Genomic DNA, 15,478 nt, shown 5'->3' with positions numbered 1-15,478 from the left:
CTTTGAAAAATGCAGAAAAACTTTATATTACAGCAACTCAATTATTTTTGTGGAGCCTATTTGATTCGGAGTTGGGACAAAGTGTTTTTGATTTTCCTAGCTCACTTCACTCGCACCACAGAGGGAGACTCGTGAGGATGTGTGCGACACAGGTATAGAATATCAGCAGTGTCCATTCCACTGTAGAGATTTCTGCATATATCTGACTGACTCAGACAGAACTTACCTTCTCATAGAAGTACATGGACTCCCCTGCTCTGGCATCCATCTGTATGCTCCCCCAGAACCACTTGAACAGTCAAAGAAACAGAGTATTGATACAAGGCAGGGAACACCAGTGTTGACTCTCTGTTCAAATTACGTGCCTTGTCGAAAGGAAAATAAAATATTGATCCATCCAAGTCAATATATCAATACAACTAAACACATTGAATAGAAATACTTATTTTACATACTGTTTAGAAAAACAACAATTCTTATTTTCCAAGACTCGACAGTGCCAACGTATTAGAAAAACACACATTTGAGGTGCATAAATGCCTGAATTTTAGGTAGTATGCTTCAGTCAGACAAACTGTTCACATGTTGTTGTTTTTTATGTTTATGTCTACCTCCCCCCCGGTTCAGTGATGTAAGCTGACATCTACCACACTGAAGTGCTCACCTCCTGTTTGACAACATAAAGTCTCTTTGACGGGACGAATGGCAGCTCCTTGACAGAGTTTTCCTCCACCACCATGTGAGTGCACTTCTCATCTCCAACCTCCAAGTAGCTGCCACCTAGGAGAAACACATTAGGATTAAGGTTTTAGAAACTCCAAAAGGACTCCATAAAAATAAGACACTATTGAAGAGGAACATGTGCATGCAGAGCAGCTTTTGTAAAGACTAGACAACAAATCAAATAATTAAAAAACCCTGAAACGGTCTAACGAATCAGCAAGATCTCAGGCCAATACCATGTTTGACTGTCCTTTCCTCCATGTTGGTCTTGTCTTCGTCTGAGAAGCCCAGGAAGCACAGCGCACAGTCTTGAAAGGGGGGAACTTTGAACTCTGTGCGGAACTCTTCATCTCCAGCATGGAACTTACTGTAGGAAAAGGTGGTTGTCAGAACCTATGCATGTACACTGAGTATACAAAACATTAAGAACACCTGCTTTTTCCATGACGACTGACCAAGTGAATCCATGTGAAAGCTATGATCCCTTATTGATGTTACTTTTTAAATCCACTTTAAAAATCAGTGAAGATGAAGGGGAGGAGACAGGTTAAATAAGAGTTTTTAAACCTTGAGACACTTGAGGCATGGATTGTGTATGTGTGCCATTCAGAGGGTGAACGGGCAAGACAAAACATGCAAGTGCCTTCGAACTGGGCATGTTAGTAGGTGCCAGGCGCACCGGTCTGTGTCAAGAACAGCAACGCTGCTGGGTTAACGCTCAACAGTTGCCTGTGTGTATCAAGAATTGTCCACCACCCAAAGGACATCTAGCCAACTTGTCACAACTGTCGGAAGCAATGAAGTCAACATGGGTCAGCTTCCACGTGGAACGCTACCAACACTTGCACCGCCCATGCCCTGACAAATTGAGACTGTTCTGAGGGAAAAGGGGGTGCAACTCAATATTAGGAAGGTGTTCCTAATGTTTTGTATACAATAGTGTAAGTTGATGTAGAAACATGAATGTGAAGAGCACAATCAGGTCCATGAGCATGAGGAGGTACTTACACATCATCTCTATGCTCCCAGGCCTTATGGATCCATGTTGGGGTGAGGATGGGCGTGCCCATACACACAGCAAGCTACAAGAAACAGGTACACGTCACATTAGGAGAATGATTGATTGTTTAGAAATGTGTATTGAGGTTACTGGCCGCTGTAACATTAACCGCAGCATAGGGTGGTTATGGGTGTGTAAATAAATAAATAAATATATACACTGCTCAAAAAAATAAAGGGAACACTAAAATAACACATCCTAGATCTGAATGAATGAAATATTCTTATTAAATACTTGTTTCTTTATATAGTTGAATGTGCTGACAACAAAATCACACAAAAATGATCAATGGAAATCAAATTTAATCAACCCATGGAGGTCTGGATTTGGAGTCACACTCAAAATTAAAGTGGAAAACCACACTACAGGCTGATCCAACTTTGATGTAATGTCCTTAAAACAAGTCAAAATGAGGCTCAGTAGTGTGTGTGGCCTCCACGTGCCTGTATGACCTCCCTACAACACCTGGGCATGCTCCTGATGAGGTGGCAGATGGTCTCCTGAGGGATCTCCTCCCAGACCTGGACTAAAGCATCCGCCAACTCCTGGACAGTCTTTGGTGCAACGTGGCGTTGGTGGATGGAGCGAGACATGATGTCCCAGATGTGCTCAATTGGATTCAGGTCTGGGGAACGGGCGGGCCAGTCCATAGCATCAATGCCTTCCTCTTGCAGGAACTGCAGACACACTCCAGCCACATGAGGTCTAGCATTGTCTTGCATTAGGCAGAACCCAGGGCCAACCGCACCAGCATATGGTCTCACAAGGGGTCTGAGGATCTCATCTCGGTACCTAATGGCAGACGTGCTTGCCAGAGGTAGCCTATGGAGGGCTGTGCAGCCCCCCAAAGAAATGCCACCCCACACCATGACTGACCCACCACCAAACCGGTCATGCTGGAGGATGTTGCAGGCAGCAGAACGTTCTCCACTGCGTCTCCAGACTGTCACGTCTGTCACGTGCTCAGTGTGAACCTGCTTTCATCTGTGAAGAGCACAGGGCGCCAGTGCTGAATTTGCCAATCTTGGTGTTCTCTGGCAAATGCCAAACGTCCTGCACGGTGTTGGGCTGTAAGCACAACCCCCACCTGTGGACGTCGGGCCCTCATACCACCCTCATGGAGTCTGTTTCTGACCGTTTGAGCAGATACATGCACATTGGTGGCCTGCTGGAGGTCATTTTGCAGGGCTCTGGCAGTGCTCCTCCTGCTCCTCCTTGCACAAAGGCGGAGGTAGCGGTCCTGCTGCTGGGTTGTTGCCCTCCTACGGCCTCCTCCACGTCTCCTGATGTACTGGCCTGTCTCCTGGTAGCACCGCCATGCTCTCGACACTACGCTGACAGACACAGCAAACCTTCTTGCCACAGCTCGCATTGATGTGCCATCCTGGATGAGCTGCACTACCTGAGCCACTTGTGTGGGTTGTAGACTCCGTCTCATGCTACCACTAGAGTGAAAGCACCGCCAGCATTCAAAAGTGACCAAAACATCAGCCAGGAAGCATAGGAACTGAGAAGTGGCCTGGTCACCACCTGCAGAACCACTCCTTTATTGGGGGTGTCTTGCTAATTGCCTATAATTTCCACCTGTTGTCTATTCCATTTGAACAACAGCATGTGACATTTATTGTCAATCAGTGTTGCTGGACAGTTTGATTTCACAGAAGTGTGATTGACTTGGAGTTACATTGTGTTGTTTAAGTGTTCCCTTTATTTTTTTGAGCAGTGTATATATACACACACACACACACACGGTACTGTAAGAGGTCACAAGTTTATTCTCCAAAGCTAAGGATGAAAAACGACATGTGTATTGAAACCGCTCTCATTCTTGTACTTTGATAAACAGTAAGACACCTTGCGATGTAAAACAGCTCAGTCCGTCTGTTAAGAGAACAAAGCTACGTTTCATGTTTAAAGTGCTGGAGCAAAACATGACGAAACTAGTTAAGCATTCAATTCAGAAAAGGATGGGGTGTGGAGAAAAGCAAACAGAACTACAGAGAATCAATAAAAATAACAATTTCACAGTCAGCAAGTGAAATGTCATGTAATGAACAAAATAATCCAGAGTTAAGAGCAACTCCCTGAGGAGAATCTATCAAAAACACATCTTAAAAGAACCAATGAGGGAGTGTATTAGCACACCGCGAGTTTTGATAGTTCAACAGCACAGTTTAAACTAAGTTTGAAGATCGTCAGTTGAAAGTACGGAAAAATTGGTGGCACAAAATCACAACTAAATCATATGGATTAGGCTTATACATGAGCTCTTCCAGATGGGAGGAAATGTTAGGGGTGTTTTACAAACCTTGTACTTCTCGCCATGAGTGGAGTATGCAATGAGATGGGTGACTTTAGTGCTGAAGTCCTTACGGATGGCACCACCCATGTGATGCACCAGATTCACCAGGTTTTTCTGCAGGGGATAAACGAAAGTGACATTTGACACCAACATATCTCTCTTAGCATCAAAATAGCAAACAAACACAACATGTTGGCACTTGGTAGTGTTACAAATGACAAAATCAGCTTGAATGCATTCCACTTACAACTTCCTCTTTGCTGCGGAAACCAGTGAAACACAGTGACAAGTTGAGCATGGTGGTCGAGTATAAAGGACGAGAGGAAAATGGCAGGGGCTGTGGGAAACAAACATGGTTCTCATAAACCTCTGATACTGAAAACATTCCTCCACTGCTTGTATCAAGTTCTAATCTTTTGGGGGTGCATTACTGGTCAGTAGCAAAGCTGTATGGTTTATGCATGTGTAAACATGTGATGTTATACAGAACACAAACATCTCAAAGTTAACAGGCTCTATAGATAAGGGGAGAGAGATCCGGAGATAATTACTCATTCTGAATATTATGGACATATTTCATGCCTTTTGCATCAGTGTCTGTTCATGTTCAGTTTTTAGAGTTGTGATTTACTCCTCCATAGACCTAGTGTCATCTTAGAGCGGTGTCTGGTGAGATGTGCAGTGATCTGTGGCCAGTGGTGTGTTCATCTTCTGCAGTAATCGGACTGTGTTGAGCAGGTGCTCTGCTTAGACCCAGATAACAGTGACGCATTTCTCAGGGTTCATGGGAACAATCAAAACCTTCCTATAAATCGATTTAACTTCAAAGCACAACTTTCCCTGCGTTTTACTTCATCTTTCTGTAGCAGGCAGATGCTAAATTGCACCATAACAGTCAAAACATCAGTTCTTGAACCTGAGAGGAATGATCCATAGCTGAGCACTGAGTGCCATCCGTGAGTGATTGAGTGAGTATATTTCAGGAGTGATTTGCTCCTGTCCTTACCTCCTCTCGTCCCGCACAGTGCAGAACAACCGGGGGGCCCACGATCCGGTTGTCATGTTTGTAAAGGTAGCTGTAGTCAGGCGAGGCAAAGTCTGCGAGCACAAACACAGTCTCAAACTCTGTGTTTTCTCCATCTCCAAACTCTTTGACATTGTCTGTCTTTATGCAAGGCACGTTGATATCCTGTGGATTAAAATACTGTTAATGAGAGCAGGGACACACAAGTAGTTCTTTGATATAAAAAGGAGTAATTGTATAATTATGAGGGGTATATCATATTGCAATATGAATGACTAATTTAAAGCACATTTAGGTGAGTTTAGAGCAAACAGGAACATTGAAGTTGAAAGCCGTTCCTTCATTTGCAGACACACACACTGCCGCACACCATGATGACATTCCTAAATGCCTTATCAAATTAATTGAGTGCTCACTCAGATGGTGTTATTTTGTTTTTGATGAACTCACTAAATTCATTCAAGAGCAGAAATTGAATCAAGAACACAAAAGGTCAAATATTACTACCATACATCAGAGTACAGTGGACGAGAGTAATCAACAGTGTGAACGTGTTAGATCATTATGTTAAACATTTAGCTTGGACACCAGGTGTTAATAGAAATCTGTGACATTTAACAGTAATTGTGACGATACTGCTGCAGTTACACACAAATCACCCTGTGATTGCCCATGCAAAGACACCCCCTTGGTGCATTAAAACATGCAACACACTCCCAGTCCGGACAGACACATACCATATTGACTATAGATTTTATAAATTTCTCTCCAGCCTCAACACCCGGTTCCCCTCCTTTAATCTTAACCACCGGAACTTCCATTATTCTGACGGCCTGTAAAATTAAGCATTAACGTCAAACTGGCGACACCAAACTGACAAATTCTCTGAACCAGGGGCCAGTGTCCTTGCAACCCAGAAGGCAAGGACTTCAAACAAATGTCAAGTGCAATCCAGGGGGAAAGTTCTGATATATTAAAAGTTCAAAGCAGCAGGATAACTTTTTTTTGTCAATTCAGTCCGATTAAACTGTTGGCGGATGTGACAGCAATAAAATTAGATTTCAGTAGTCACATACACATGGTTTGCAGTTGTTACTGCGAGTGTAGCGAAATGTTTGTGCCGACAGTGCAGCACTTATCTATGTACAGATTGTCCCACGAAATAGATCATTTAAAGGGGAAGTTCAAACATTTTCACATGTAGCCTTATTTTCAATCGTTCTGTGCATGTAGTTGATACCCCAAAATGTTAAATAAATATATTTTGTTAAAGACAAAATTGCTTGTTACATTTTGCAGAGTCATCACTTGCCATTGAATACAATGCAATTTGAAAATGTGTCTAAAGCATGTTAGAAAAATCTGCAAAACACTCCAAACCAACTCATATTACAACACAATCTCATTCTGGATAATGCCTCTGTACAATAAAAAAAATATTTGTTCTCTACTGTACCATAAATACATGTTTGAATTGTACTGTTTAAACATTTTAAAAAATGCAAATATGGATTTACGAGGCAGTGTAATTATTATTTTTTTTTTTTTATGGATGCAGAGGCATTACCCTGAACAAGATTCTGATTATTCTTCAGATATGACAAGTTTCTCAGTTATTCTCAAGGGTGAACCCATTTTTATTCCAGCAGTTAGGCTTGTGCTGTTTCACGTTCACAGACAAATCACATTTGCCCACTCTCCTCCCCTGACTCACACACAGACATGTCTCCTGTCCTGCCTTCACTATGAAAGCTTTGGCAGTAGTGGGTCTCTAAAGGCTATGGACAGGACAGAGTCTGAAGTTTAACTGGATAACCTGGGTGAGATTCTTCTCATCTTTGCCAAAGCTAGACTTCTAAATATATAGGCTATATTAGTCCCACATTTATTTGTAATAACATTGACTCAATGCACTCATTATCCTTAAAACAATAAAAACAATCACAAGAAACAAAACAATGCAATGTTTTCACAATGACAACACATACAACTGGGCTCAGAACTATTAGGGCATGGTACCTGCAGTGCTTTAACAAGTGCTCCATTTTTGGCAGCTTCTCCCACAAGAACGACTCTGGTTTCGACACGATGCAGCATCTCTACAAGAGAATACAGAGGACTAAGGGCTCAGTGAATCTCAAAGGTAATGTGAAAGCAATCATAGAAAGAAGTCTTTTCTGTTTTGAGTGACAGCCTCAGGTAAAAGGAAGTTAATATCCAACTGATTGAGAGAAGGGGAAACTCTTGCCTTCCATGTCTTCACAGTCCAAACTCAGGAATGCATCCTTAGTAGTCTCAGCCAACCTGGAGTCATACACAGAGGAGTCCACCAGCAGGCTACGAGCCATCCCCAAAGTAACTATGCTGCTGTCAGCCATGGCAGTGTGACAGGGGTGGTGGCACAATCCTGTCCAAACAATCAAAAGTTAGGAGAGTCAGAGCTTGAGGAGAGAGTGAGGTGTCAAACTTGGAATAAAAATGGAAACGAATGTTATATTCTAGTCTGAACTAGGCCTGACTGTGCTGTTACAAAACCAACTAGCTTGGATGAGTGTAGTTGATCTGAGTGTTAACGTTAGAATCAAGATAGCAAGCTAGGCACATGATTACGACTGGTTTGTTTTCTAAGATTTAACGTTACATACAGTATCTGAATATTGGTAACTGTTAGCTAGCTAACGTTAGCTATGTGCACATTGGTGCAATGTCTAAATTGGTTTGAGCAAGTAAGAAGTTGGTCCACTAACGTTAGCTAACTAACTTCCAACTGCTGTTCTAAATGTATAACTAGTTATCGTTATTCAGGCAGGGTATTGAAAGCGTTTTTGGTAGCTATCTTGGCATTTAACATTATTCGTACTTTAGCATTGTGACAACATCAGGAGTCGGTGTTACGTTAGCTATGCAGTGTGTCCCAAAGTTAGACGTACTCAGTCGATTTGAACTTTTTCTGTTGAAAGAAATATCCCATGGCCATGTACAAATACAGTAACATACATCCCAAGTTGTTAATCAAGGTTGTTGCTGTTACTTAGCTAGAAACAATGTGTGCGTCAACGTACAGTGGACACACTTGTCAAAGGCTGAACGAAGCAGGCTGGCTAACGTTAACAGTAGTTATATACATTACTCAACGTGTTGCTAGCGACCTGCTGAACAACTTTAGCTAGCTAATTAACGCGAGCTCACTTGTTGAGCATGCTTGCTAGCAAGGTCAAGGGTGCATATTTTGTTAGCTAGCTACTTAAAATCATGGTTGCTGGGAGAAGTAAACAGAAACATCAAAGGACTTACCCAAAGCTTTGGAAATAACAAAAAAATAATCGCAGGTGACAGTTGTAAACTGGCTAGTCGACCAGTTCAGCTAGCGGTTGGCTAACTGAATTGACACTGCTATCTGCAGGTTATTCCTGTCTCTAAAAGTAAATATATATATAATATGCGTTTGCGGTACAACAAACAAATATTTACGTAACTCCTGGTTTAAATCTTATCTAATGCATACTGAAAACGCGAAATTAACTTTGGTTGTCGGAATTAATTGTTTGTCTGCATAATCCATTTTGTTTGGGACATTGTACGCCCGTGGACAACAAAGTTCGCTCAACCTGAATTCAAAAAGCAAGGCATACGAGGCGGCTGTAATCTGATTGGACAAGAATGGGAAAGCCTGAACGGAAGCAGCACTGCGGGGCTTCTGATTGGCTCGTGGATTCAAACTACGATGCCCACTGACACTGCGGTGGACACGGGTTGACTACGATGTTCCACACACACCTTTTCATCAGAGATTCTTCAAATTCCCCGCTTCTATTATAAATCCCAAAATAAACATGGGCAACTTGTAGTTAATTGAGATTTGGGACAATGGTCGTCTATATTACATACCTCTGCTTTTTTTCAAGCTACAATATTGTTGACCAAAATAATGAAGATAGTAGCCTGCCCTATTGCTGGAAACCTACCAATAACCTGCCAACTGTTACAGTGCTGTTAATAAGTATTGCATAAAGCTTCAAGTTCCTCACAGTACACATTGACAATCTGTAATGGTCCACCCACACAGATAGCGCAACAGCGCCTCTTCAAACTCAGGAGGCTGAAGAAATTTGGCTTGGCCCCTAAGACCCTCACAAACTTTTACAGATGCACAATTGAGAGAATCCTGTCGGGCTGTATCGCCACCTGGTACAGCAACTCCACCATCCGCAACCGCAGGGCTCTCCAGAGGGTGGTGCGGTCTGCCCAACGCATCCCCAGGGGCACACTGCATGCCCTCCCGACACCTGCAACACCCAATGTCACAGGAAGGCCAAAAAGATAATCAAGGACATCAACCACCCCAGCCACGGCCTGTTCTCCCAGCTACCACCAGGAAGGAGAGGTCAATACATGTGCACCAAAGCTGGGACATAAAGACCGAAAAACAGCTTCTATCTCAAGGCCATCAGACTGTTAAATAGCCATCACTAGCCGGCTATCGCCTGGTTATTCACTGGACATTAGAAGATGCTGCCCTATATACATAGACATGGCATCACTGATCACTTTAATAGTGGGACACTAGCCACTTTAATAATGTTTACATACTGCTTTACTAATTTTATATTTATATACTGTATTCTATTCTACTGTATTTTAGTCAATGCCACTCTGACATTGCTCATCCTAATATTTATATATTTCTTAATTCCATTCTTTTACTTTTAGATTTGTATGTATTGTTGTGAATTGTTAGATACTACTGCACTGTTGGAGCTAGGAACACAAGCATTTCGCTACACCTGCAATAACATCTGCTAAATATATTTATGACCAATAACATTTGATTTGAGAAAGGTGCATTGTACATTCACAAGTGAGATAGGCTAGCACATAATTTATTCCTCTCCCCTGTTTCCAGGCTTACATGAAGAGGAGTGTGGAGCAACAAGACAGCGTCAACCTACAGTTTTCATTTCAGTCCCTCTCAGGCAAATCAACTTTCTCAGACTTGCACCCAGACAAGGCTTCAAGACAAAATACCGATAGTACATGCCTACCTCTTTGAACTGGCCAAGATTCCCTGGTGTCATCATTGAGAGTTTGTTCCTGGGGCCGATGCTCATGATTAATTCCTCCCAGCAGGCCTTTCTGGCTGCGGTGCAGAGTTTGTCTTCACAGAGCCTCTGGAAACCTGCACCAAGCCTGGAGGACAAAGTGATGAGCGCAAGCAAGGCCCTTTCCTCCTTTTCCTTTTTTTCTCAAGTCCCAGCTTCTGTATGCCTGTCACATCTCCAGCTCTTTGTGTCAACTCCTCTCTCCACCTGTATTCCCATATGTAACTTGAAAGACATTGTACAACAAAGCCTTTCCTTGCCCTCCACCCCCCTGCCATTGTCATTCCCTGTACCACACTCAATTTCTACCGCAGTGATTGGCTGTGATGGACTAAATGTTCACATTGCAGTGATAAGTACCTTTATGAAAAGGTCCAGGACACTGCACAATAGTTTTTTTGGAACACTTTATTGAAGTGGAGCTAGTGCTAAGATATGCCCTAGTAGTGTATATGCCAATGGAAATTAAAAAATAGTGAAAGGCAATGCAAAACGACATGAAATGTACATCTATATGATACTCACCAGCAAGGAAATTTGGCCTACGAAGAAGATCACATCTTTTAAACTTTTAATCTAAAAATATGTTGCATAACAGTTAAGTAAAGAAATCTGTTGATGCACTTAGAGTGGCAGGTTTAGGTTAATGTTTTTGGTGAAAATGATTGATTCTGAGAGAAAGAATATACGTTTTTAGACATAATTTTCAAGTGCTATAAATAATACTATTTTGATCATTTCTTTCATTCAACTGGTGCCAGAGACTAGATATCTTGAGCATGTAAAACTTTAGGTGCTTGTTTTTAAAATATAATTTCATCTCAGGAGAAGAAAGCAGATCAACATTTAGTACCAGTCACCAACTGAGGGAATTACAATTATGTACTGGGCTGGCTGTTTTCTGCTACCTGAAACCCCATTGATTACTGACAAAAGAGCAGAAATAAATAATGGCTTTCAAGACATGTATTCCATCATATACTTTACAGAAAAAATAATTTACACATCACTTAGATGGCATGGTTCATAAAAACAGTCACAGATTTATTCTGATTTCACCTTAAATAATGACATTTCATTTTAACACAGCCTTAAATCATCACAATTGAGTCAAAAACCTGTCTAAAAAGGCAGCTACTTTGTGGGAATTCATTGCCTTTTGGCTGAATTTCATAACGTCTTAGATATTTTTTGCAAAGGTCCAGCTCTTCTTCACATTCCATCACCAGGATTTACCACACTGCATCTAGAGTTTCCTCTGTCTTCAGTCCCTTTGAGAAGCTGCTGATAACTTTCAGCGTCTTCCAATTCTTAAAACACCCCAAATTGTTAAAACACTGTTGAAATGTTCCCTGACGGTCATATTCAGAGAAGATCTAATCACATTGAGATGATGCGACAAGTTAATTGAATACTATGTTGTTATTGTGAAAAAAAATTGGTTCTCAATGACTAACCTGGATATAAAAGTCAAATAAATAAATACAAAAATGTTTGCAGTAGCAATACAGCTTTTTGAGGCTCTTTATATTACAAGATTGCTATACTGTGGCCGTAGACAATCTCAGGTATGTTATATAATATCTGGGGCATTCAACGCCATTCTATGGCTTAGAAACACTGATATTTATACAAAAGTCAGATGATAAACTGTTGAAGGATCATATGAGTCATATCACTGATGGCTTTTAGCTAGTTCCCAAATATGCATAATAGTAAAACATTATATATTGGGAACACAGCGTATAGCAATAAATATTCTGTACAGTAAAATTTGAATATTTTCATTACAATCATAGTGCATTGTTTGAATAAGTTCAATGCTATGTTCAATGCTTGTAATCATAATCAACCATAAGATGCTATTTCATGGGTGAATTCACTACATTCCAACCAGGACATACAGTAGATTTGAGATGAATCCAATGGGGAGGCACAAGCCAGAATCTGAAAGAAGATGGCATGAATACTTATATAATGATCAGATGGGAATTGATATTTATAGAATAGTTATACACAGATTTTACACGAGTGAAAAAAAAGAAATATATAACATGTATGTACATAAGATGAAGTAAAGAGCTATTTATTTTGTTCAGGGAATAGAATAATATCTCTTGCAAAATGAGAAATCCCTCAGTTATTTATAAAACAACTGAACGGGCAAGGAATTCAGCAGGACGAAACAAAGTTTGAAGAAATTTAAACTTTAAGGATTTTTAAAAGATAAGAAGAATACAATCAAGCTTGTCTCCAATTAAGTCTATAGATCAAACATATTCCCCTCGATGGAAAGATCTCCAGTTTCCATGGTGGTACTTCCTGGCCCACTGTGTTCAGGATGACCCTCCTCACAAAAGGTTACCTGGGGTGTATTCATTATGCCTATTCTGTTGCAAAACGTTTTCCAACAAAAACTAAAGTTTCTATTGGACAAATTCAGGTAATTCCCTACCCATTTCATTCTGTTTGTTTCTGTTTGGTTCTTAAACAGTAAACGGTTTCCGTTGAAAGACGTAATGAATACACCCTTGATTAGGCCACAGGAGGGAGTGTGGTGTGCATCAAAGGCACGTCAGAATATCTTTGAGAGCACGAATCAAGTACAGGGTTTGACACATGGCAAAATGGTGGTAAAAGTTATTTTCTTTAATCTCAGTAGCTGAGCCGAGCAAAAGTCTTATTTTCAGTGTGGCATAGCAACAACAACGGGCACCTACACCACTATTGACTTGACTTCAGACTTGCTTTTTCTCTGTCTGAGCAGAGCAGCTGAAATTGCTCCCCCACTTTGAAGCTTGACCAAGTTGGGCTAACAGCATGTTCCAGAAGTTCATGGCCAAATGGTCCATCATGCTTATCTACTTTCCTGAGATACATCTCCCCACGTACTGGTTTCATTTTCCTCTGAGTCAGACAGAGCTGCTGTGCACATGTCACTGAAGATATCTGGAATGTAAAATTAAAAAAAAGAAGAGTTAAAGACGCAAACACACATACATGGGAGTTAGGGTCTAACATTATGGAGGCCAAGCAACAGGCGTGAAGGGAGTGGTAATTCTTAAGATTCAAACATCACCATCAGTCTTTTTAGAGAGGGGTTGCATAGAATGGATACAATGACTGACCAAACAATGCAGTTTTAATAGCAGTGTAAAGAAGGACACGATGGTGAAACAATATTGATTAAGATCAATACCAGTGAAGAGTGCTTCTATTAAACTTTATAGTAGTACAAACCAGTACGCTGCTGGAATGTGGCTTATAAATGGTTTCAAGTGGGGAAGCTCTGAGCAAAAATATGTCAACTGCCCAAGCAAAGAACAGAAGATGGCATTCCTCTCAGTGCAGACAAGAGCTTGAGAGAGCACTTGTTTAAAGGACAGAGCTCCAAGACAACAAGATAAGCAAGGCTGTGAACTGAACATTTCAAGGAAAGGCTGAGGTGAGGGAGGGAGGGGAGAGAGAGATCATGCTGCAATGGATGACATCATGCTTTGCTTGTTCACCTCTCAGGCAAAAGCTTTACCGTTAGAGTCCACCCAAGCACGCACCCCGCCCAATCCCCCAGCACTGAATCAAACTACCGCTTTGAGCTAGGGTGAGTGTTTTCTTGCAATGCCAGGAATACCTCATAATTTTATAGTGGATGTGGATTAGTCAGAAATACCAGTAGTGTTACAGTATGAGTGACCTCCTTCTGCTGCTGTCTGAAGTACACTGGGCGGTACCAGACCTGTCTTCTGAGTAATAAGATTCTTGACTAGCCTAAAACATGAAAGAGAATGTAGGCTTTAATGGAAAGGCTGGTGTAGGGCCTTATGCTGGAATAGAAGTGATCAGAGAGTGACTAGGTGTTGGATTACTGCCACTGGCAGTGGGGAGAGCAGACGGGGCCCTGGGAGTGTAGAATCTCACGTATTTATAGGCATAGTATTTGATCAGGAGTTCTCTCTATGATCTTGTCTGCGAACTGTCAAGTCCAAAGTTTCAGATTTTGACACCCTGCTTCGTGTGATGGAAAGCTTGTGTATTCATTGGTTATGCTGCTGCTTCCGACAGTTGATTCTGTCCAAAGCCTCTGTACTGCTTCATATATGCATTCAAATCCTCCCAGCATTCTGTCTGTACACTCTGTACACACTGCAGCTCTGCCTAGCAGAACAAGCACTCTCTGGCCTTGGCCTGATGCGAACCACCCACATGAAGGGACTTAAAAGGAGCACTGGCCCCATTTCTCATGTATTTAGTATTTATTAGGATCCCCCATCAGCTACAGGATTAAAACAATTACATCACAACAAAACAACAGCCTATATCATAAAGAAAACAATACATCATATTGCATTATTACTCTATTATTAGAAAAGTACAATATAACATTTTACAGTGTGTGTGCGTGTTTGTGTGTCTCTCTTCAAAGTCCGCGTCATAAGGTGCTGTTTTATCAGTTTTTTTTTAAATCAGATTTTACTGCTCGCTTAAGTTCCTTGATGTGGAAGAGAGTTCCATGTAGTCATAGTACTGTGCCTTTCCCAGAGTCTGTTCTGGACTTTGGGACTGAAGAGACCCCACTTGGGAGGTCTTGTGGGGTATGTATGGGGTCTGAGCTGTGTGTTAGCTGTTTGAACAGACAATTTGGTGCTTTCAACATGCCACTACCTCTCACAAAGACAAGTAGTGATGCAGTCAATCTTTCCTCTACTTTGAACCAGGAGAGATTGACAAGCATGTTATTGATATTAGCCCTCTGTGTACATTTAAGGGCCAGCTGTGCTGCTCTGTTCAGGGCAAACTGTAATTTGCCTATGTCTTTTTTTGTGACACAACCATATAACTGGGTGGTAGTCCAGGTGTGATAAAATTATGGCCTGTAGTACTTGTTTTGTTGCTTGTGATGTCAAGAAAGCAGAGCTTTACAGACAGACCTGTCCCAATCGTAGCTACCTTGCATCAATATGTTCTGACCATGTCAGTTTACAATCTTGGGTTACACCTAGCAGTTCAGTCTTCTCAACTTGCTCAATTGACACATTATTCACTACAAGATTTAGCGAATCATTTGTCCTAAATTCAATGCTTTTAGTTTTGGATATATTAAGGATTAGCTTATTACTAGCCACCCATTCTAAAACTGACTGCAGCTCTTTAAGTGTTGCAGTGATTTCACTTGCTGTTATAGCTGGCATGTATAATGTTGAGTCATCAGCATAAATAGACACACAGGCTTTACTCAAGACTAGGTCATTAGTAAAAATAGAAAAAAGTAA

The 15,478-nt window shown here is 41.3% G+C and overlaps 2 protein-coding genes across 6 annotated transcripts in view; both read right to left on the bottom strand.

Moving 5' to 3' along the window:
• LOC139410188 (epithelial cell transforming 2) overlaps nt 1-8,741 on the bottom strand; it is a 32,937-nt gene extending 24,196 nt beyond the window's left edge. Inside the window, exons 1-11 of one of the 3 annotated variants that reach the window (XM_071155646.1) lie at nt 8,404-8,741; nt 7,358-7,516; nt 7,129-7,208; nt 5,847-5,942; nt 5,092-5,274; nt 4,333-4,422; nt 4,092-4,199; nt 1,732-1,805; nt 960-1,090; nt 665-780; nt 227-289 (exon numbers count right to left, since the gene is read on the bottom strand). In XM_071155646.1, the coding sequence (XP_071011747.1) occupies nt 227-289; nt 665-780; nt 960-1,090; nt 1,732-1,805; nt 4,092-4,199; nt 4,333-4,422; nt 5,092-5,274; nt 5,847-5,942; nt 7,129-7,208; nt 7,358-7,487 (1,071 nt within the window). In that variant the 5' untranslated portion in view covers nt 7,488-7,516; nt 8,404-8,741. The remainder of the gene's footprint in view (nt 1-226; nt 290-664; nt 781-959; nt 1,091-1,731; nt 1,806-4,091; nt 4,200-4,332; nt 4,423-5,091; nt 5,275-5,846; nt 5,943-7,128; nt 7,209-7,357; nt 7,517-8,403) is intronic. The other 2 variants (XM_071155647.1, XM_071155648.1) reach the window with 2 other exon arrangements.
• A 2,485-nt stretch (nt 8,742-11,226) lies between these two features.
• Nucleotides 11,227-15,478, bottom strand: part of LOC139409289 (guanine nucleotide exchange factor DBS-like) — a 109,865-nt gene continuing 105,613 nt past the window's right edge. For all 3 annotated transcript variants that reach the window (XM_071154213.1, XM_071154216.1, XM_071154215.1), the window contains one exon: nt 11,227-13,157. In XM_071154213.1, coding sequence (XP_071010314.1) covers nt 13,157 — 1 coding nt within the window. In that variant the 3' untranslated portion in view covers nt 11,227-13,156. The remainder of the gene's footprint in view (nt 13,158-15,478) is intronic.

Source organism: Oncorhynchus clarkii, chromosome 5, assembly GCF_045791955.1.
Source record: "Oncorhynchus clarkii lewisi isolate Uvic-CL-2024 chromosome 5, UVic_Ocla_1.0, whole genome shotgun sequence".
Taxonomy (NCBI): domain Eukaryota; kingdom Metazoa; phylum Chordata; class Actinopteri; order Salmoniformes; family Salmonidae; genus Oncorhynchus; species Oncorhynchus clarkii.
This window is presented reverse-complemented; position numbering and strand designations above follow the sequence as displayed.